General features: G+C 33.1%; 2 protein-coding genes and 2 long non-coding RNA genes across 5 annotated transcripts; 1 reads left to right on the forward strand and 3 right to left on the reverse strand.

Moving 5' to 3' along the window:
* Positions 1-353: 353 nt before the first annotated feature.
* On the reverse strand, positions 354-13,944 carry LOC139511338 (plancitoxin-1-like). 2 transcript variants are annotated; one of them, XM_071297981.1, is made up of 8 exons: positions 13,922-13,944; positions 11,583-11,757; positions 10,864-10,942; positions 10,073-10,234; positions 3,984-4,187; positions 2,356-2,462; positions 1,713-1,844; positions 354-528 (listed from the first exon to the last, which is right to left on the reverse strand). In XM_071297981.1, the coding sequence occupies exons 2-8, from the start codon at positions 11,679-11,681 to the stop codon at positions 415-417; spliced, it is 897 nt and encodes a 298-aa protein (XP_071154082.1). In that variant the 5' UTR covers positions 11,682-11,757; positions 13,922-13,944; the 3' UTR covers positions 354-414. The 2 variants fall into 2 exon arrangements, with proteins under 2 accessions (XP_071154082.1, XP_071154081.1); XM_071297980.1 differs by lacking the exon at positions 13,922-13,944 and adding an exon at positions 13,056-13,204.
* Positions 13,945-16,771: 2,827 nt separating this feature from the next.
* LOC139511339 (actin, adductor muscle) lies at positions 16,772-20,071 on the reverse strand. Its single transcript, XM_071297982.1, has 2 exons — positions 19,768-20,071; positions 16,772-18,177 (listed from the first exon to the last, which is right to left on the reverse strand). Exons 1-2 carry the CDS (start codon positions 19,891-19,893, stop codon positions 17,173-17,175), a joined length of 1,131 nt encoding a protein of 376 aa, XP_071154083.1. The 5' UTR covers positions 19,894-20,071; the 3' UTR covers positions 16,772-17,172.
* A 350-nt stretch (positions 20,072-20,421) lies between these two features.
* Positions 20,422-21,298, forward strand: LOC139511340 (uncharacterized). The gene is made up of 2 exons (XR_011662003.1): positions 20,422-20,516; positions 21,091-21,298. It is a non-coding gene; the product is annotated as an uncharacterized lncRNA (long non-coding RNA).
* LOC139511341 (uncharacterized) lies at positions 21,266-22,378 on the reverse strand. The gene is made up of 2 exons (XR_011662004.1): positions 22,071-22,378; positions 21,266-21,647 (listed from the first exon to the last, which is right to left on the reverse strand). It is a non-coding gene; the product is annotated as an uncharacterized lncRNA (long non-coding RNA).
* Positions 22,379-23,924: the final 1,546 nt, after the last annotated feature.

The following is a 23,924-nucleotide window of genomic DNA, read 5'->3' on the forward strand; positions in this document are numbered from 1 at the left end:
ATGTCAATGAGAGAGAAACAAAACGACACATTGTTTAGGGACCAGCTGAAGAACGCCTCCGGTGCGGGAGTTTCTCGCTGCATTGACGACCCATTGGTGGCCTTTGGCTGTTCCCTGTGGTCGGGTTGTTGTCTCTTTGACACATTCCCCATTTACATTCTCAATTTTACAAATCAACAAAAGTCAACTAGACACATCATAGGCCCAACGATTTGTTCCAGTTTCTATAATAGTAGTTTCGTTTACTTATAAAACCATACATTGACAAAACAAAAGATGCAGAAATAAATCGAACATAATTCGGCAATACATCGATATGGATCAGGTAATACCAAGAGAACAAATAAGACCACTTTGATAGACATTTAATTCCTCCAGTACACGCGTTGTAAGGCTATATAATCAATTAGCTCTTCATCCATTCAAAGGACTACACGTATCATAGTCTGTGACGAGATTGACGAAAGCTGTCCATACATGGCTGTTCTGGAAACAAACCTGACCACCTCCTCGTTTGAACTGGGTATCCTGAAATTTAAAAGACTAACGTAATGCGGTAGTTGGTATCTTCATAAAACCTACATCCTGAAGTCTGGGATAAAACTTTATGCAAAATTGACACTGAAGACTGTATGACCAAAAGCCCATGTGCTTTACATTCCCTTAACATGCAGTCCATTCGCGATTATCCCTGCAATTCAAATCAATTTGTGTACGTGTGTGTGTTGTTACAGCAGGATGCCTAGTGTACTAATATAATATACTTGGAACGCCCTTGTAATACTGCTCGCTGTAACTTAGTTGTCAGTTTATTTTCGATTTATGAGGTTGACTGTCCCTCTGGTATCTTTCGTCCCTCTTTTAAATGAGCCACTGAATTCCAAGTATCTAAACCAGTACTTGTATCCTGAAGTTATTTGCTAATAATACAGCTTTGACAAAGAAACCTTTACTAAATAAAAGTTTGAAATACTCAATTCTATTAAATTAGACAACAAATTTACCAGTTATAGTACAAATGACTTCCTCGTTTTTTGGGGTTTTTTTTTTGTTTTTTTGTTTTTTTTATCTATTTAGACATGTTAAAGGTGTTAAAACATGTAACAAAGTTTCAAGCTCAGCATCGATTTTCAGTGTAAATATTCTTGGAGCCTCCGTGATTGTTTTTCAAGCTTCACCAAGTATATGTTCAGACTTCTATAGGTGGCACGGTAGTATTTCCTTGCCCATGGGGATAATAATAGCCTTTATAGAATTTTCACCACTTTCTAACACTGTTAAAAATTCTACATACACAGTAAACGGAAGTATACATTTATCCTTATATCAAAATATGAATATGAGTATGTATCATGAACGTTTACTTTTTTTGCTTTCTTTAAAATCCTAAGGCTACTTTTGCTATAAATTTAAGCCTTTTATGATGCAGTGAATACAAAATTCAAAAATATCCTCAAACATTCATTTTCACCTGTTTGCAAAATCTTTTCATATTTTTCTACACCCGATTCATCCCTCAGTTTGAGAAAGTATATTCAGTTGATACTGTATCTTTTGTCCAATCACAGTATTCAGATACATTGACTTACGAGCAACCACCTAAATTCCGGAATGCATATACTACCGTGCTACCTTAAGTCTATAACAGCTGTTATTCTTAATGAACATAAGAATACAACCATCCTTATAAAAAAAAAACCTTTTTTTATTACCTGTCTATTGATATCACCTATACAAACCCAGTTACCACCAGGTCGAGATACTGCCCATTTAGAATGATCCTTGTGGGTACTAAATTGTACAGATTCAGTATCCTTGAATGTAATCTCCTGGATATTGAATACCTGAAATCATAGTTATTGCATCATAAAAACATTGTGTCACTACGGACCATTCTTTTAATAAAAATAGTATACTATAATCATAATATTAAAGTACTGTAGTACTGAACATCGGATGACCACAAGTTCTTGTGGATGGTCCGACAAGCACTTCTCACAGAAAAAAATCACATCTCTATACCTGAAAATGGGGTCAGTGTACAGACATGCAGGAATTGCGTGTACACACTCAAAACTTTTTTACGGTTTTCATTAATATTTTCGGGTATTGAATACAACCATAGATATAAATTTAGCTGACACCTTTACATTTTTATCGCGTTTATTCATACGAAAAAATTGTTGCAATTCGTTTTATCTTTAATTTGCTGATGAGGGTAGGACCTGCATCCATATTTTGTTAGATTCTTCAGCGTTATCCTGTTTTGTGTGTACGTTAACTAGTACTAGTAATATGTTTATATTTAATGATATTAGATCATCGCGACCTAAATATAGTTGATGTCAACTATACCTTATAGCCTACTGTACAATTTGATCCGATGTCACCTCTTCCATTTTGCCAAGTTTCCACCAACAGTTCGTATTTTAGTCGAGAGGATAACCATCCATCGTATAAATCTATCAGAATACATATATAGGTTACAACATGTCGTTATGGTTAATTCATTTTTTGTCACTTGTACACTCTGTATTCTTTTTTAAGTCTAAAAGTATTTGATATGAGATATTGTGTAGTATTTTACTTCAAAGTTTCTGCAATATAGTTATATTTTGCTTCTCAGTCTCTTTTTCTGTTCACAAGTGTTGTTTTTATGCGCAACATAGAGATTGTAGTTACACTCGATGACAAGAACTATGTAGAATGAAATACAAAACAGTGTGGCTGTGGCCATTGATTGACACATTAAAATCATTCATTGACTGGGACAATTTACGTGTTTGTCTGTAAAGACCACCGTTCACGACGTACCTACGATAGACAGTTAAACTGTGGGGTCACCAAAGGTTTCTTTACGCCTTTAATTATAAATTAATTCAAAAAAATTAATCAGGAATAACCTTTATGTTTTGATTTATATAATTGATATAAATTAAAACATCATGTTATTTCTGATTAGTTTTTCGAATTACTTTATTAAGGTGTTGAGAACCTTTGGTGACCCCATAGTTTTAGTGTCTTTAAAAAGTACATAGTGAGCAGTGGTCGTTACATACAAACGTTCACCTAAATTGTCCCAGTCAATGGATGAATTTAATGTGTCAATCAATGGCCACAGCCACACTGTTTTGAATTTCATTCTATCTACTTTTTTAAATTGAATGTTATAATATACTCTATTTTGGCAAAGTACAAACATGTGTTTGTATTCTACAATACCCCCATGACTACCTTGACAATAAATTTTATGTGGAATTTGAAGTATATATTATCTACACTATATGATAAAAAGACGCAGTATGATTGACAACGAGCAACTATAGGTCACAGTGAGCCTTCAACAGTGAGCAAATATCCACCCAAATATCAAGTATGCATCTAAAATCATCAATATTAACTCGTTATTTGTATTTATATGGTTATCTTTACTCTCTACTCCTAAGTATTTATATGGTTATCTTTACTCTCTACTCCTAAGTATTTATATGGTTATCTTTACTCTCTACTCCTAAGTATTTATATGGTTATCTTTACTCTCTACTCCTAAGTATTTATATGGTTATCTTTACTCTCTACTCCTAAGTATTTATATGGTTATCTTTTACTCTCTACTCCTAAGTATTTATATGGTTATCTTTACTCTCTACTCCTAAGTATTTATATGGTTATCTTTACTCTCTACTCCTAAGTATTTATATGGTTATCTTTACTCTCTACTCCTAAGTATTTATATGGTTATCTTTACTCTCTACTCCTAAGTATTTATATGGTTATCTTTACTCTCTACTCCTAAGTATTTATATGGTTATCTTTACTCTCTTTTCCTAAATATTTATACTAGACATTTTTTTTCTCTTTTTGTTTACTAGATATTTGACAAATGAACTCGGTGATACCTAGTTTATATCTAAACAATCTCGAGGAATCTTTCAAGGTTCGAACAAAAGAATTGTATCTTGTTATTGGAACTATATTTTAACCTTTGTGAAACTCCGCTGATTTGGCAAAACTTCTGAAATTATGTCTACCCTTGGATAGCAATAAAGTTTCATCAAACCAAGGTTCTTGCTTCACGCGATTTTGACGTCCAGTCAGAATGCTGACCATGTTTGGATTTTCTTGGAAGTAAGAGTTTGGAATCTGATAATCATATACAGTTGGGTATGAATACAAAAACACAGAGCCTACAATAAAAAAAATGTTATTTATATCTATATATGTATACGAACCAGAAAATACTTGGTCGTTTAAAAACGACGATTCGACTCAAACAGAAAAAATGACAAAAGTCTGAAGATTTGTGCAACAATCAGTATCGTTATATAAATCTTTAAAGACGTTTCCATATTAAATTAATATATTTTGAAACCAAAAAATATGCAACTACAATTAAATTTGTGCTCGAACATTAATTCCCTAAATCATAGTTAAACTAGCTAAACTATAAATTTCCGTTTGCTTTTATGAAGTAGAAGGGTTGAGATCTAAATATATTTTTGATTAACCCTGCCAAGTATTTCTTTGTCGGTTCATTTAAGAAATTAATGTTTTATTTAGATAAAGAATTTGGTGTTTAGGTCATGCATATCTTTGAAAGTTTCTGTATGTTTAAATAAAGAAGTTGGTGTTTAGGTCATGCATATCTTTGATAGTTTCTGTATGTTTAAATAAAGAATTTGATGTTTAGGTCATGTATATCTTTGATAGTATCTGTATGTTTAAATGAAGAATTTGGTGTTTTCTATTCTATTTTTAAATAAAGAATTTGTTGTTAAGGTCATGCATATCTTTGATATTTTCTGTATGTTTAAATAAAGAACTTGGTGTTTAGATCATGTATATCTTTGATAGTTTCTGTATGTTTAAATACAGAATTTGTTGTTTAGGTCATGTCTATCTTTGATAGTATCTGTATGTTTACATAAAGAATTTGGTGTTTAGGTCATGCATATCTTTGATAGTATCTGTATGTATAAATAAAGAATTTGGTGTATAGGTCATGTATATCTTTGATAGTATCTGTATGTTTAAATAAAGAATTTGTTGTTTAGGTCATGCATATCTTTGATAGTATCTGTATGTTTAAATAAAGATTTTGGTGTATAGGTGATGTATATCTTTGATAGTTTCTGTATGTTTAAATAAAGAATTTATTGTTTAGGTCATGCATATCGTTGATAGTATCTGTATGTTTAAATAAAGAATTTGGTGTTTACACTGTAAATATACCTGACGACTGACGCGTCCGGACGCGTTCAAAATTTGTACACCGAATGTTCAATATTTTAACGTCATATGTTAATGCTTAGAGACGTGTTCAAAGTTTTAACGTTTGTGTTGAAAATATTAACATGTGTGTTCAGACACAGTGTACACAGGTGTTCAAATTCTGATCTAACAAAGAAGATAGTTGTTTGTCCAATTTTCTATCCTTCTAATTGGCAAATTTACAAAGAAATTCATTAAAGAATATGAATGTTTACGCAGGATGATGATCTTGTGAATTTTTTACTAATAATTTAGTAATTGTGAAATATAAAACTTTCAAGCTGGCATATATGTATAGTTTATGAACTTATTTTATTATTATTACTAGTTTTACTTAAAAGTGACATAATTATGCATATCAATGAGGCCTGTTATGATAATATCGTAATAAAAATATGTCGATGTTTATCTTATTTCATGATCCGTTCAGTTTATTAACATTACATGTTCAATCAGTGTTCAAATCTCTCGAAATTTTGAACACCTCGCGTTAAAAAAAATATACCAGGGTACCAAATACCGGAAACAAATATAGGCGGTTAAACGAAGAATGGATACAAATAAGGAAGAGAACTGGAGAAGGGACTTGCCTGGTTTGCCCACTTTTAATTACATGTATATGTAAACATAGAGGGAATTGTTGTTTTAACAATTATAGTTTATTTCTGAATTATAGTCATATTTTTTACCTTTTATTTTACCTGTAAAATTAAAAAAGAATATTTTATTCTTCTATTAAATCATGGTAAATGTGCAAAAATTTTCTATATTTTATATATATTTGGCAGAATAATGCATTTTATTAAAAAAAAATGTGTATTAAAATGAATAAATATTTCAATTTATCAACAAATATTTTTAATTATTGGTATTCTGAAAAAAAGGTGAAAAGTAAAATAATGAAACTAAAGATTTAATAGAATAAATCTCATTTGAATATCTTTTAATTTATTCAACTTAATTTGTTTATGTTCAATGCAATACGCTGTTTCAAAATTTAGTAAAATATAAAATTATCCAATTAAATTTAACAACTAGAATATAAATGCAACTGTTCAGTAGTCATTGATCAACAACACCAGTTATAACTTCAACCAGAAACACTATCTATTGACTACGAGACAGCCACCAACAACGCAACACAGACAGTATGTCCAGGGGTAACCGCGAAAGGCTGATTCTTCCACTTCACCAAGTGTATATGGCGAAAGGCACAGAAATATGGACTACAGTCCTATTATAAAGAAAATGAAGACATTACTTAACTGATACGACGAGCCGCAGTACTACTGGTACCTCTTCTTCCACCCACCTTGTTGACGATGCTAAACACTTTAGAAGACATTGGAGAAACTGAAACATACCCGCTACAACTTCATTTACAGATTACGTGACAGGGTTTTTGGTTGAAAACTACCGCTTTCTATAGAACCACTATTACACAGAAGGACCCTGCACCATGCACAAATCACCTGGAAGGATGGCACAACAAACATAAGAAGCGACTCAAACACGCTCACCCAAACATCTACGAGATCATTGAGCTACTGAAGAAGACAAAGGCACTATCATAATGCAACATTATCCAGTATGCAGCAGGAGGAACCCGCCCACCTTAAAGACGACCATACAGAGTAATAGACACCAGCCTCATATACAGATACCAACAAAGTCCCATCAACGTGGTAGAATACTCTGACGCAACATCCCATCTTCTCCATTTGAACTAATCAATGAAGTGAATTATTGTTAATTGTGACTTTGTAAATATATCAAATGTTTTGTTACTTTTGATGTATATATAAAAGATTGTATTTCTCATCATTTTACATATAGTGCCCTTATTACTTTTTTGTGCTTAATTGATTTCCTTATGCAATGCATTTATAAAATTAATTAATTTATTAAATAAAGTTTGCAATAAAAGAGAACTCAGTGTATAAATATAATTCTATCTTGAAAATCATTCAGAAACTAATGAACATAAAGACAATTGTATAACTGAATATCATTTTTTAGTTATTTGCTGTATATGTATGTTGAATTAATTGATTGAATTGATATTAAATTTCTGAGAAAAAATATTTGATTTTTTTTATTATTTTTCTATACAAAAAAACAACCTGAATATCTAGAAAAACACTTACAAACTATATACCTAAGTTGGAACAGACTATACAATTGTATGCTCATTAAACCTTTTGTCTTTTTTGTTTTCTTAACTAATAGATAATTGGTAGAATTAAAAGTGGGCAAACCAGGAGTAAACCCCCACATGAACACGAAAGAAGTGAGTAACAAGTTATGATAATCTCTATAGGTAGTTCGATGGCTTCCTTGTTATTTTCTCATGTCAGATATATATTTGTCAAATATTGATAACTGCTATATCCAAATTTTCAATATTCAACATAAAAGACGAATTAAAGAACAGGCTTTAGATTAAACGTAAATAACTGTCAGCTTTGTTCTAATGATTTCCTAAACTGCCGAATAACCAGTCTGTGATTATCTGTCTGTTTATATACAGAATAAATGATGATTTTTGACATCCACGTATATTAGCTGAACACTTAAGTGTTAAGAACTCTAACATCAAGTGTTCAAAAATGAAACACAAAGGCATTAGAAAATGAACACCACACATGCAATTGATGAACACTAAGTGTTAAGAACTCTAACATCAAGCGTTCAAAAATGAAACACAAAGGCATTAAAAACTGAACACCACATATTCAATTGATGAACACTAAGTGTTAAGAACTCTAACATCAAGTGTTCAAAAGTGAAACACAAAGACATTAAAAACTGAACGCCACACATTCAATTGATGAACACTAGTGTAAACATTTGGAACACCATTTTTGACTTGGAAAATGCATTTTTTTTTATTTGCAGGAATCGTTAGTTTCAAATGTTTGAATTAGAAATCGGTAGCCAATAATCCCACGAAGGTCATTTCTGCATGCTATAAAGTGTTGAAAAAAAGAAAGATGTCAGAAAGGTATGACATTATATGTATATTGATAACTAACATGTATGTAGGTGTATAATTTCTATATCTGTATACCTTAAGTCAAGAAATCGACTTATGTAATTTATAATGTCAAAACTTGCATTTCACTGCCATAGAATATCAATTTGTACTCTAGTATATATCGAAATTAAGGCATAACAACTATTGCATACTTTGATGCTTTATGAAAAACTCTCTTCTATTAATTTTAAATTTTATTTTGCAGGATGTATAGGCTCATAGACATTACTTGTTGTGGAGGATTTTGACATTGGAAGTTGATAACAACACATAAAATGCCACCCAGTTGATAACTTTAAGTGAAGATGCACTGAAAAGTTGAGCATACATTGTGTGTGATCGCACATGAACTGTTGGAATTTGCAAACTTTTAAACTTTCATTGTGACAATTATCTATATCATAAACTATCTACTTATCACATTGACATGCATTTTTGGTTAGGATACATATGATGTAGCAACTATATCTTGTCATGTAGGGGAAAATCATTATTTGTGATATATTTAAGTCGGTTTATAAACATTATGTATGTGATTTCACTGACTGTTATCATAAGGTATTCTTGTGCACTTTTCTTACATATATGCTCATTTGATTATATAAAGAATTACGTTTTAAAATAAGTTTTATTGTTGTATTTTGCCTGATTCCATATTGTTTTTATAACAGTTTAATTAAGTTTAGTACTTATGGAAAATTATGTACGCTTAACAATAGAACATGTTCCACATTTGAACACCATCAATTTGAACACCTATGTCAACTGTTCTAAAGGTTAACGTCTGGTGTTCTGAATCTTAACATTTTGGTTTTTAAACATGTTCTGTGTGTTCAAAAAGTGTTACATGGCTGTTGAACGCGTAGACGTATTAAGATTTTGAACATTCGGACACGTTAAATCGTTGAACACTAATGTTAAGGTCTTTAACATGAAGTGTTCAAAAATGAAATACGAAGGTATTAAAAACTGAACACCACACATTCAATTGATGGACACTAGTGTATACATTTGGAACACCATTACACGTTCAAAAAGTGTTCAAGCAGTGTTCTATTTCTTAACACTTAGATTTACAGTGTAGGTAATGTAATGTCTTTGATAGTTTATGTATGTTTAAATAAAGAACTTGGTGCTTAGGTCATGCATATCTTTGATAGTATCTGTAAGTTTAAATAAAGAATTTGGTGTTTAGGTAATGTTTATCTTTGATAGTTTCTGTATGTTTAAATAAAGAATTTGGTGTTTAGGTAATGTTTATCTTTGATAGTTTCTGTATGTTTAAATAAAGAATTTGGTGTTTAAGTAATGTATATTTTTCATAGTTTTTGTATGTTTAAATAAAGAATTTGGTGTTTAGGTCATACATGTACAATGTATAAAGGAGAGTTTGGATTAACCCGTCGCATTTTTGCACGTCAAACTTCTTCATTTTCTTTTTCTATTCTATTTGGCATATTATATCTTTATATATTGTTTAGAAACTTGACAATGGTTGACTCGAAGGCTGACGCTATCCTCTATATAGTTTCTTGATTTTGGTTTGGTTTGTTTTTTTATACATTAATTCCTAAATAATTGTTCAAGGATGGTCATGACTTCTCTTTATCGAAACATCACTTACTAATAAAATCTAACATATCCAAGTTCATGAATAAACATGCACATGCATGTTTTCTCCATGACACTTACCCAGAATATCTAACATATCATAGTTCATATATAGATACACATGCACATGAACGTTTTCTCCATGACACTTACCCAGAATATCTAACAAATCATAGTTCATGGATACACACAGGAAAGTTTGTCCGTATACATCTCCATTGTGTGGAAATGTGTATCCTTCAGATTTGGGATACGGGAATTTCGGAGTGCTGTGGACTAACCAGAAACCATCTGTTTTGTCAAAGCCAACTGCACCTGTTTAATAATATATTTTTTTTTTAAATGATTTTGTGTCAAAACATTTTTTACTAAATGAGGCTATTAATAAATAGAAGAGTTAGACACATATAATATTTTAGTTATAATGAATTGCTGTAATAATTGTGAAATGAAGAAATAACTTGCAAGTGAATAATTCGACCTCATCAAGTTGCATCCGTTTTCATGTTAACTTCAATTTAACGGATAAGCGTTTACTTGAATCCCATAAAAATCTCGAATGTGAGGTGATCATTATTGTACGTACCTTTTGTGTGTCCATGAGTTAAAGACCCCCGAGTGTGAGGTGGTTATCAATGTACGTACCTTTTGTGTGTCCATGAGTTAAAGACCCCCGAGTGTGAGGTGGTTCATCAATGTACGTACCTTTTGTGTGTCCATGAGTTAAAGACCCCCGAGTGTGGGGTGGTTATCAATGTACGTACCTTTTGTGTGTCCATGAGTTAAAGACCCCCCGAGTGTGAGGTGGTTCATCAATGTACGTACCTTTTGTGTGTCCATGAGTTAAAGACCCCCGAGTGTGAGGTGGTTCATCAATGTACGTACCTTTTGTGTGTCCATGAGTTAAAGACCCCCGAGTGTGGGGTGGTTATCAATGTACGTACCTTTTGTGTGTCCATGAGTTAAAGAACCCCGAGTGTGAGGTGGTTCATCGTTGTACATCATGTAAAAGATAGAATCATTCTAAAAAATAAGACTGTCAGTTAGTTTCTACAGGTGTTTGATTAAAGCTCATTTGGTAATCTGAACGCTCTTTGAATTGAAAGACTAGTATTTAAATATTAATAACGAATATAATACCTTGTCTGTCGTATGAATATCAGTATAACAATATATATATATATATATATATAGATTCTACCACTGCATCGAGTGTGATACCATATTTATCCACTCGAGACAGATAAATTTTAAAACACGAGGCTCTATATATTTAGATTCTACCACTGCATCGAGTGTGATACGATATTTGTCCACTCGAGACAGTAAAATTTAAAAATATAAAGTATATATGGTATGGGGTTTTCTTATTATGTAAGACTATATAACTTTGTTTACGCCCACAGTATTCGAAATTTGGTGGATACTTGTCTCATTGGCAATCATACGGCCACATCTCCTTATTTTCATATGTGTTAAATACATGTACATCGTTTGCTATTATATTATAAAAGAAGTACCGTTAGCAAGTATAATATAATAACTATAATGCACAAAGTACTTCCCTGGATATGATATTTTTTCTGGGTCAAGAATAAATATATAGTGAGACAAACAGCACAAATACGTTTAGTAAGCAATTTACTGTAAAATCGGTACTTACCTTGCTATTGTATATTTGTTGTAGAGTATTATATACTGCATGGTTTGTGTCTGTCATCCCCTTGTCCGATAGTTTCCAATAGGGCGTATTTTCGTCCATGTAATAAAATGCAGTGCCATTGTGAACGACCGGATTCTGGCTATCCGAAATTTTTGGCAATTTATACAATATATACCTATAACGTGAAATGTAATTCTTATACTACATTGTACAATGATTTCATTTGTTAAGAAAAAATGGGCCGGGTTATAATGTGCTTGTGTTTATGCACGTCGTATTCATCGATTTCCATAGCTACTCAGGGAAAGTTTCTCTAGCAATAGATATCAGAATCGTTATTGACTAGAATCCTTTCCCAATCTAATGTGAGCAAGGATCCGCTAACCTGTCTTAGCCGAGATACCTAAATGATAGAAACACAAAAACAATCTATCTCTCTATGTGTTGTGGTCGTTTTTAAGTCATTTGTAGTATATCGACAAGAAAAAAACTGTTAATTATTCCAGAAGACAAACAGGGGAGGATAAGTAAAAGAGTATTAATCTACTAAACATGTTATTATACAAGATGATATAATTTTCCGAAGTCTTCAGGAAAACGGCATCCCTCAAAATAGAATAGTTTCGATTCCACTGTGGTTATTAATGGCCACTCGCGTTTGAAACTCATCTTTCGTCACGTTTATTTTAATTAGCCATTCGTATTTCTAGCTGGCAAAATGAATATATGTCAACCAATAGTTGAAATTTTTCTCCAAAAGAAACAACCTTACTTATTTCACATCCAAAGGCAAGAATTGTTCAAATTTCTTTAAACAAGATAAAGAAAACTTACATTATATAATTCTAACCTACAAAATAAATTAAATTTTATCATTTCCTTTCGTGATTCTAAGCCGACACCCCACTGTATAACCTCTTATGATAAAATAGGGAATAGAAATGGTGAATGTGTCAAAGAGACAACAACCCGACCAGAGAGTAAACAAAACTGAACAAAAGGCCGCCAATGGGTCTTCAATACAGCGAATATTCCCGCACCAGGAGGCTGACTTCAGCTGGCCCCTAAACAAAACCGTGTACTAGTACAATGAAAATTGACGTTAAACTAAACTTCCAAACATATAAAAGAACTAAAATAAATTTAAAAAAAACAAACATACAAGACTAACAGAGGCTCTTGAATTAAGACAGGCGCAAATATGCGGTTGTGTTAAACGATAACACGCTGAGTGAGATCTCAGCCCTCTGCCTCTAGCCATTGCAGATTAAACAAATACCCACATAGTAAAAGTCAGTTCAAAAGAAGTCCAAGTCCGATGTCGGAATAGGTAACAAAAGAAACTAAGCAAAATGACAATGATACATAAATTTACAAAGGATCAGATCTAGTAATTATGGACTTCTGCTGTGATGATTTTGCTCAGATACATTAATGATTTTCTGACATGCATTTATTTATTAATGAACCTACCAATCTACCGGTGATCCGTCTTGGTCTAAACACTGTAGTCCAAAACTAAGGCATATGTTTATACAGAAGACTAATATACCTATCGAAGTAGACATGTTAGTAGTGGAATGTTATCTGATAGGCCACATGGATTTTACAAGAAATCTCACACCAGTATATGCCAGTACCAAAATTTCGGTCACATTTAAATTCTAATCAGGAATATTTCGATAAACATGTAATATATGACAAGATACCCGATTTATACAATTGTCAGGACAAACAAAATATTGGCAAAGACTTATCATTCTAAAGGTATATATACCAATACAAGGAGATATGGGGTACCGTATACACAGGGGTTGATCCATCAATTTTTAAGAGGAGTTAATTCAAACCCAGTATAAAGGGGGTGTTTCCAATCATATCTCCCCATCAGAAGCATTGATCGTCAGAAGGGGGGGGGGGGGTACAGAAACCCCTGTCCCCCGGTTCAACCAATGATACACGTCAGTCAAACAGCAATCCAACACAACCATGGGACATCTATTATGTCAATGTATATGCTTGTTTTACTGGATCAGACTCTCTGACAATCTAAGTGTTTATAACAGTATTTTAAATGTTACAAACCATTTTGCAATACAATTTTTATTAATTCATTCTGGTCCAGTTCATGTTTCACTTACAGGCTTAAGTGATATTCCAAGTTCAACTCTAAATCCAATACAACGTGCTCCATAAATGTTATGATATGCCGATTGCATTAATACTTACAAATGTAATGAATTCACATATTTTCACTAGAAATATGAGAGCATCAAATGACAAATGAAAAACGACCTCTTTGTTTCCTTTTTGTTTTATTTTATGCAATTATTTCTTACCTGTGTTTTTATCTTCTGGACGAATATTTAGGAGAAAGCACAGGAATAAACGGAAAACAATTAAACAGATATTTGACAATTGAGCACAAGAAGCTAAAGAATATTTCAATATTTTTACAGTTCGAGAACAAAATTTTAACTCTTCAAACCATTTGCATCCTGGTATTTATGATGAGTTTATTTCCAAACATTATTCGGAATGTAACAAAACACACTACATTTTTATTTGTGAGAACTAAATTTGACTGCATTTCAGTGGTACTATTTTAAACATCATTGGAATGGAACATAAATAGAAGTAAACGAATCAGTACCCTCTTTAAAAATGAAAAAAATCATCGAGAATCAGAAAACGATAAATTAATGTCCATTTTTCGTATTAGAGGAAAACTTTCTAACAGTATTTACATCTTGAGTAAACACTACACTACAAGGTCGACGGCGAACCTTACAAACATCTTAAAACATTTGACTGTATAATTCTCTGATCTCTATTCAACTGTGGAGTTGCTAAACCAAGGTCACTTTTGTGTGTATAATTGTTAAAGCAGAATTGTTGTGTGTTTCGGTCTGGCGTAAAGTGTAAATACTATCTGGTTGTATGCCAGAATTCCTAATTTGTTTAACTTGGCGACAACTCCTCAAAATGTGTGTAGTATTTTGAGGGCTGAATTATTTCACATTTTGTCATGTCGGGGCATTTAATCGCGGATAGTTATGCTCATCGTTGAAGGCCGATCAGTGACTTTTAGCTGATTTAATCCTCGTCATTTGAACTTTCCCCCATTGATCATCAACCATATCTATTTTATAATATTTGTCTTTTCATTGTACTTAGTTTTTTCCCTTTCATATTATTGGCCTTTTATCTCCGGATCTTTGAATGTAATTTTAGTATGTTTCGTCTTTTTTTAATGTATGAATTTGTTTCTTGATACTGCATCTTGCCCACCTGTTGTTAAACTGCATCTAAAATTTCCATGGGGAAACTTTTCTAACGCTAACATGAATTTCTCAAGAGGTGAAGCGTTTCTTTTTTTAAATCTTTGATGTGGCTTCCATATTTTAAAGGAACTGCAATCAAAATGCTGTTCTTTTGCGATTTCTTTAAGGTGTGTGATATGATCTTGTAAACTATATACTTTTATTAATATAACCCTTTTTGTAGGGACACATTTTATCATATTGTGGCTCCTGTGTCGGCTGTGCTAGTTGTGGATGAAATGTGTAATGGAATGGTTATTTTAGATTTGTAGTGAGTAAACATATCTCCCTATCACAGTGTGTTATGTTACTGTTTATTCACATGTCTCCAGTAACATGTTTTTTTTCTAGATTTATCTTAACCCTATTTTCTAGTGTTTAGTCCAGTTCTTTTGACTATAGGAAAATATGTACTTTCGAATTTGTTTCAGATTTCAGTTAATGTTTTTGATATTTGAAGTGATATAAGTTTTCTCTATTAAGAGGACCGAAAGATTCAAAGGGTCATTCACTCACAATGCGAAAATGAACTGGTAGTGTCATGACCAAAAGACACACCAACAGTGTATAAAACATGACATAACTGGTAGTGTCATGACCAAAAGACACACCAACAGTGTATAAAACATGACATAACTGGTAGTGTCATGACCAAAAGACACACCAACACTTGTATAAAACATGACATAACTGGTAGTGTCATGACCAAAAGACACACCAACAGTGTATAAAACATGACAGACAAATTAAAGACCGAGCAAAACAAAAAACAACCAAAATTCGAGGGTGATCTCAGGTGCTCCAGAACTTGATTCAAATAATTTATTGTGAAGTTTGACCTTTCTGTTAAAAAGAACGGTCGACCAATCTTGTTTGTTTTATTGCTGTGGAATTGTCAACATAATTGTGTTTACACAAATAACATTGATAATTTAAATGTGTTTATTAAACACTCGAAAATTGTCAAATGTTGTTTTGTTGGGTTGCTGTTTCATTGGCATATACCCAAAATCTCATTTCAATCATACCAACTTGTAAACCCATTGAAAAGAAAATCATTGAAAATCTAAATAAATCACAAACTGTCAACACAACGTTACCAAACAAGCAAGACGTAAGGGAGCTACCATTTGATTTTTATGGGGGGGCTAGGATGAAATTTGAAAAAAATAGGCAGGACAGGAGTTTTGAGTAAAAAAAAAAGGCAGGATGAGCAACTTGGTAAAAAAAAAAGGCAGGATGACAATTTGTGTAAAAAAAGTCAGGATAACTAGTAAAAAAAAAGGCAGGACCGAATAGAGTAAAAAATAAAAAGGCAGGACAGAGATTTCAACTAAAAAAAAAAGCAGGACAAAATTTTTCATCCTAGCCCCCCCATAAAAATCAAATGGTAGCTCCCTAACCTTGAAAACTGAGGAAACAAAAAGTATTTCACATTAATCTAAATGAAGTTTATCCCGAAAACCAAACTTAATTTCGGAACAAAAGTATATGTGAATGGTGTCGGTGTAAATTTAACAAATATTCCAGATTGTGGCACACATAAGGCAGACATGTTTATCTCATTCTTCAGTTCTTTTTTGCTCATAGTCAAAGACCATATTATTCCTAAATACTAAGTTTAAAGCAGAGTTATTCATCCAATTCTAATTTTCTACCATTTTTCTCATAGTCGAGGACCACAACCTGTACATGTTTTTCAAATATTTGTTAGGTGTATGACTTCCGTTTTCAATTCAAAATGCAGCAAAATTAAATTTCGAACATACATTTCCAAATTTAATAAAGCTAATTTTGAAATGTAGGTCTACTAAGTTGAAGCTGTATAAATTTCCCCAGAACTCTCGGCTGAATATGAGAATGATATTCTTTTTTTATAAGATTTAATATAATTGGATGTATAAAGGTCATTTTATCACAATAATGCAGATGATTTATTCCACATGTACATCAAATTTTGTAGAAAGTTATCTCCCCTGGAGACCTGAGATATGTTTCCGGATTGTTTAGTATTTTTACAAGTCTTTTTCACATTCAACTCTCCACATTCTTGCATTTGAACCACCAGACTTTTTCACATAAAACAAATAATAATTGACTGTCATATATTTGTACAAGTACCGTTAGCTCAATGCTAATACAGATCTGAAGTTTGAAAGGGTTAAAGACAGTTTGTATAAATTAAAGTCCATGTTACCAAGCACGAAGCTTTTTGTTTTAACGAAATTTGAAAATAAATTAATATAAGTCCTAGAAAACAATTTAGTTTAGAAGCATTTCCTGTGGACAATGGATGGGCCAGATTCGTCATATTCCTGTTTGCTGATCCACATCTGTTGGAAGGTGGACAATGAAGCCAAGATGGAACCACCGATCCAGACGGAGTATTTCCTCTCTGGTGGGGCAATGATTTTGATCTTCATTGTGCTTGGAGCAAGTGCTGTGATTTCCTTCTGCATTCTGTCGGCAATACCTGGGAACATGGTGGTACCACCAGACAAGACGGTGTTGGCGTACAAGTCCTTACGGATATCGACGTCACACTTCATGATACTGTTGTATGTGGTTTCATGGATACCAGCAGATTCCATACCCAAGAAGGATGGTTGGAATAGTGATTCTGGACACCTGAATCTTTCGTTACCAATGGTGATAACCTGTCCATCGGGCAATTCGTAGCTCTTTTCTAGGGAAGATGAGGAAGCGGCGGTTGACATTTCCTGCTCGAAATCAAGAGCAACATAGCACAATTTTTCCTTAATGTCTCTAACGATTTCTCTCTCGGCGGTGGTTGTGAATGAGTAACCTCTCTCAGTGAGGATTTTCATCAAGTAATCAGTAAGATCTCTACCGGCCAAGTCAAGACGGAGGATGGCGTGGGGAAGAGCGTAACCTTCGTAGATTGGTACGGTGTGTGTGACACCATCTCCAGAGTCGAGTACGATACCAGTGGTACGACCGGAAGCATACAGTGAGAGTACGGCCTGGATAGCGACGTACATGGCTGGTGCATTGAAGGTCTCGAACATGATCTGGGTCATCTTTTCCCTGTTGGCTTTGGGATTGAGTGGAGCCTCAGTCAGAAGGACTGGGTGCTCTTCTGGGGCAACACGGAGTTCGTTGTAGAAGGTGTGATGCCAGATTTTTTCCATATCGTCCCAGTTTGTGACGATACCGTGCTCAATTGGGTATTTCAGGGTGAGGATACCTCTCTTGCTCTGGGCTTCATCTCCTACGTAGGAGTCTTTCTGACCCATACCAACCATGACTCCCTGTAAACAGAAAATAGGTGTCAGTTCAACATGACGAAGTTTGCATCAATAATTTTAACAAAAACATTATGTACATCATGTATCTATAATGATCCTAATATTTTGCTTATATTTGTGAATGTCATGGAACTAAAAGCAGACACAAGGAAATGTGATTTGATTGCCAATAAAACAATAACTTTCGACTTAAGGCTGGAGGACGTGGAAGATATTACTTGCATAGTCCGGCCGATTTACAGAAGTTTGAAGCTTTTTTTCTGTCAAAATGTATGTTTAGGCGTAAAACAAGTTGTACGTGTTGTAGTAAGAATATATTCATGTTCGTTTGTAATCTTATTCCTCGCGCCTTATCATTTTTCTTTTTTTTAATTTTTCTTTTTTTTTCAAAATATATATTAAAAAATAGGGCAATCAAATAAGTTAGAGAATCTAATTATATTATACAGCACCGTAATATGATTAAATTGGTCTCCGCAATCAAAGTGTCAAGGACTAAATGATAACACCATAGAAATGTTTTATTGTCAATGAAAGAGGACAGTAGTTAACTTATTTAATGTATTTCCCCAGGCCCCCGAGCAATTAAATATTAACGCAATCCAAAACATGAAAACAAATTAAAGAATTTGTTACAACTTTATACTTTCCAAGCGAGGCAATGGTCTTAATTATCTATCATGTCTTGTTGTGTAGCAAAAAATAATGTCTGCATGTTTGATATAGAAAAGTTATCAGTTGCATAATGATATAATAGTATCAACGAAAATTCATTGATAAGTAAGAAAATGCTGATTGAGCGTAAGTAAATTTTCTCTAGTAGGATAACACGTGCATTCGAAAATTCATCATCTAATCATAGCCGCATGATATCTAAATTATCAATTATCTCATCATAAAACATTAAAATAACAAAAAGAAATTTGGCATGTTAATCATCCAATAATCTGTTCAGTTCAAATGTCAAAACTGCACATTACAAAAATTTGAAATACTTTCATGACCTCATGGTAGGAGCAGATGGGATAGCCATATTTGGTAATGAAGTTTGCGTCGTTTGGAATGTTGCAGTCATCATCGCCTTTGGGTGTGGGCAACACACGTGGTTAGGGTATCAAATTCAAGGCTAATTAGACAAAGCGCCTGATAATTGCCTTTTGCTTTTAAAATGTTTTATATCATTAAAAAATATTTACAGAGAGAAGACTCGATAGATGTATAAATTACTTAATTAACACATCGTTTGATGTGTCATGCATAATTTTTAAACACAAAGAATGTGTAGAATATGGTCCATTTCTCATAAATGACATGAATGAATAATACGAGTTAATTATACATGTAGTTTAAAATCTACAAAACATAATTTACCAAGTTGTCTTTGAATTTTTTATTAAGTTTTTATCATTATGTACACTCTGTCGTGTCAACTTATTCAACATTTACTTGATATTTACTATACTAGTAGTTAGAAACTTTGAAAAGTCAACTTAAACATAATTGCGAAAAACATACAAATGTAAAAAGTAGAAAAAGTCAACTTTGAAATATTGCTGTTCTTTCATATAAATATAAAGTAAAAAGAAAACTGACCTGATGTCTTGGTCTTCCAACGATGGAGGGAAACACGGCTCTTGGAGCATCATCTCCGGCGAAACCAGCTTTGCACATTCCTGATCCATTGTCTACTACCAAAGCGGCTACTTCGTCGTCACACATGATGTCTGTTTTATAAAGTTATACTAAACGCTAAAGAGGAGTATCTCACCCTGACTTCTACAACAAACTGGTGAAGTGTCTTACTCACACGCGCTTTTATGCAACGCGATCAAAGCTTTCCAAGAAACTACTACGATTAATTGACTGCGTTTGCCATATTTGGAAATCCCGTACTGGCAAAGTTTTGCCGAAGTCGCTCGACGATTTCCGTTTTTGATCGGAAGTTCCGAAGATGCATGTGTTAGCCACATATGGCAGGCATCACTTCCGATCATTGGCGTTCGGGTTTCCAGGCAAACAAAGATGGAGTTACTTTTTTCAAAAATGAAAAGACAGAACCCACTTAGTTTTGATATTTTGTGTAGAGAAAAGATATTTTATTACCTCACAAAGTGCGAAGATTGTCAACATATACATTGGAATTAAAATGTGAATACATAAAGGTATTGCAATTGTTTTATTTTATCAGGATGTTGAAATGAAAAGAAATCGTATGCCGCTATGGAGGCTGACATGTTTGTTTACATCCACGGTCGCGAAACACGTGACTTGCTTGTGATCAGTTTCACGGAAAAATGGCGCCTGTCTGAATAAACAAGTTCGCTTGGAGGCAAATTTTGAACGTAAGTATTTACATATCATCGTATTCATACTATAGGACCCCCCTCATCATATGCAGCGTTTTGTTCCGAATATTTTGATGCCCATTAAGTTATATTTCACTGTTGGTTTCATAGAGAACATTCACAGAATATTTCAGATCTGCCGAAGATTGATCAGGATTGTGTACACGATATGTCCGTAAAATCACTATAAATCCATTTATGTATCTTATTTATGCCAATCGTGTACAGAAACTTGCCCATATTTACATATTCATTCATACAAACTAGCGTCAGTGTATATTTTTGACATTTTTGTCAGCTGAACGCAATAATATTTTTTTTTCAAAAAATGATCAGTATCCACGGTATGAACATTATATGATCAGTTCCACGGTATGAATCTGAATCGTTTCCACATGTAACGCAAGATACATTTTGTGCTAAGATTTTCGTCTATGAAAAATATTTTCATCCTCACTGCAATTTCTAATATGCATATGGCCCTACGGCTAACCATGAATCGAATTACGGTCTCCAGGTTTTCCCCAGTGTAGAATAAATTTGTACACTTTGTATTTTCCTTTATTTTCAGAAATCATACATTCGACTCTGCAGGGAGGAAACGGTTGAATGGACGAAAGCGAGAGGCAACAATTTCAACTGACAGAAATGCTCTATGTAAAGGGGAACTTGGAATTCGTTGAGAAAAAGCTAGATGCAACCAGGCCAAACTTCTACCAACTGTTAAAATGGGCATTGAATAAATATTTTTCATAGAAATAAATCTTTATTTGTCAAAACCAGTATGTATCTCATCTTTGAGATCAAAGTACAAAACGTAAAATAAATAATAAAGTCAAGATGAATCCTGATTGTCAATGATTACATTTTCTCTTATGTCTGTAAAGGTTTGTCTGGTGGATGTATGCCTTTCCACATGTGTACCTATGCTGTTTGTCACCCCTGTGACTAGCCTCGTGATCACCACAATCATGTGCTTTCTTAAACTCTAAACCCCATACTGTACATTTAAATTTTACAGGGTGTTCCTCGTGAATCTTGAGGTGACGGGTGAGATCAGCCATAATTGAAAATCTTTTATCACACTGTTCACATGCAAATGTTTTTTCTTCACCATGCACTGCACACCTGAATGTTTAAAGATCAAGAATTAACATATGGTTAATAGTGTCCAGTAAGGTAATTTCCTAGACAAGGCTCGTAGGCAGGCAATGATTACTGGTACCTATTTTGCCCATGTTGTGGTGGGTTCCATCGCGGTTATGTATTTTAAAGTGTTAGTGTTAATTGATTGTACAAATTTGTCTTGGTTTTCGGGTTTTGCAATTCCCTAGATTTTTAAATGCTGATTTTGTTATACATAATGTTCCTTGAATAAAAGTACATATTCACAGAGGACAGAGACATTTTTACAGAAATGATATATTCCTAGTTCGTATTTTCATTTAACTGATTTTGTTTATAGACAACTTCTCTATTTCCGTGGCTTATGTTATTTTCCAAAATTTAGTGACAGTAATATGATAAGAATTCCATGAAATGAAAATTTACCTGTGTCTTTTGATATTGGCTTTACTGAAAAAAACTTTCCTACAACACTTGTATGGCCCCTTCTTGGCATGCCTCCTTTCGTGATCATACACTGCTGAAATACTCCGGAATGACTTTCCACAAATTTTACACAGCTTTTCTGCCTTCTCAGCATTCATTTAAAACCTAAATATAAAGTTATGGGAAATGATCTATAACTTTCAGATTCATACCGTGGAACTGATCATATAATGTTCATACCGTGGATACTGATCATTTTTTGAAAAAAAAATATTATTGCGTTCAGCTGACAAAAATGTCAAAAATATACACTGACGCTAGTTTGTATGAATGAATATGTAAATATGGGCAAGTTTCTGTACACGATTGGCATAAATAAGATACATAAATGGATTTATAGTGATTTTACGGACATATCGTGTACACAATCCTGATCAATCTTCGGCAGATCTGAAATATTCTGTGAATGTTCTCTATGAAACCAACAGTGAAATATAACTTAATGGGCATCAAAATATTCGGAACAAAACGCTGCATATGATGAGGGGGGTCCTATAGTATGAATACGATGATATGTAAATACTTACGTTCAAAATTTGCCTCCAAGCGAACTTGTTTATTCAGACAGGCGCCATTTTTCCGTGAAACTGATCACAAGCAAGTCACGTGTTTCGCGACCGTGACATCGTAAACCCCATTTTTGGACGCGAGTAATAGTGATAGGCGAATGAACAAGTAATACCTTTCAAATTTGTCATGTTTTTAAAAAAGATAAAAGAAAGTTTATTTTTCAAATTTTTAAAATAAAATCTATTCAGATTAACATTAATTATTAAAGCTTTTTAAATCAATACCTGCACGTTAAGAAAACGTACCGCGAGAGGAAAAAGGGGGATGTTTTTGAACATTTCTGAAGTAAGATGGTCTGATTGTTCTAGGGATCAACAAAACTGAAAAATCATATATGTTAGTTGCATGTACGTTAATGAGCAATTGACGACAGGACAAAGGCACTCTGTTCGTAACCGAATGCTGCACGTAATGAAAAGTAAAGGGGGAGGGGGTTGGATTCAGTATATTCTGAGGTTCTAAGTCCACAACTCTTTCACATTAAAATATCTTCACTAAATTTGAGTTTATTTACATGTATTTGTTGTTTTTATTCTGAAAAATACTGACATCTTTTTTGTCTTTAATCACTGATTGGAAACTTTAAAAATATGCATGTTGGATGGAGAGTTGTCTCGTTGGTACTCTTACCGCATCTTCTTATATCTATGTATTCAGTTTGCTGTGAATTTTTTTTTTCAATATCTTTCAGAGTACTGTTAGATCAACTTTTGTATACATAGTCTACATACGAATTTATTTATAGCGTATTTGGTGTTTCGATAGACGTCCATAAATGGTAAAATAAAATAAAATAAAATATATTTCACTAACCGTTTTATTATGTTAAAACTCAATATAACATATATTGGCTCTGTCCCATTATAGTATTTGTTCAATTATCTAAAATATTACATTCACCATATATGGTACTGATTCTACGGTATTTATTCATTTTCGTAGAACTGGTATATAATAGATATTTATAGACGAGTTATTTATATATCAATAGGATATTTTAAATGATTACTCAGATATTATTTTAGGATTGCGCTACATCTGACTGAAATATTTAGGACAACTTATGAATTATGATAATGTATTGATACTAGGTAACTAAACTGTGGATTTGTGATAATTTTATCATGATAAATTATATGATCAGCTTAGCAGTGTTCCTTCAACTTTTACTCAGGCTTTTTATTCTTGATCAGATTGTATGTTTTATTGACCGGGACATTTATT

The sequence above is a fragment of the Mytilus edulis genome, chromosome 2, assembly GCF_963676685.1.
Source record: "Mytilus edulis chromosome 2, xbMytEdul2.2, whole genome shotgun sequence".
In the NCBI taxonomy this organism is placed as follows: domain Eukaryota; kingdom Metazoa; phylum Mollusca; class Bivalvia; order Mytilida; family Mytilidae; genus Mytilus; species Mytilus edulis.

Bases quoted from the DNA above. Each gene is read 5' to 3' on its own strand.
- LOC139511338 (XM_071297980.1), bottom strand. From the start codon at position 13,150: ATGTCTACTTCGATAGGTATATTAGTCTTCTGTATAAACATATGCCTT. The intron at 10,943-11,582 runs GTAAGTACCGAT...CTTATTTTTTAG, and splicing joins AACAAATATACAATAGCAAG to AATGATTCTATCTTTTACAT. The intron at 4,188-10,072 runs GTAAGTGTCATG...TTTTTATTGTAG, and splicing joins TGATTTGTTAGATATTCTGG to GCTCTGTGTTTTTGTATTCA.
- LOC139511339 (XM_071297982.1), bottom strand. From the start codon at position 19,893: ATGTGTGACGACGAAGTAGCCGCTTTGGTAGTAGACAATGGATCAGGA. The intron at 18,178-19,767 runs GTCAGTTTTCTT...TTCTGTTTACAG, and splicing joins TTGGAAGACCAAGACATCAG to GGAGTCATGGTTGGTATGGG.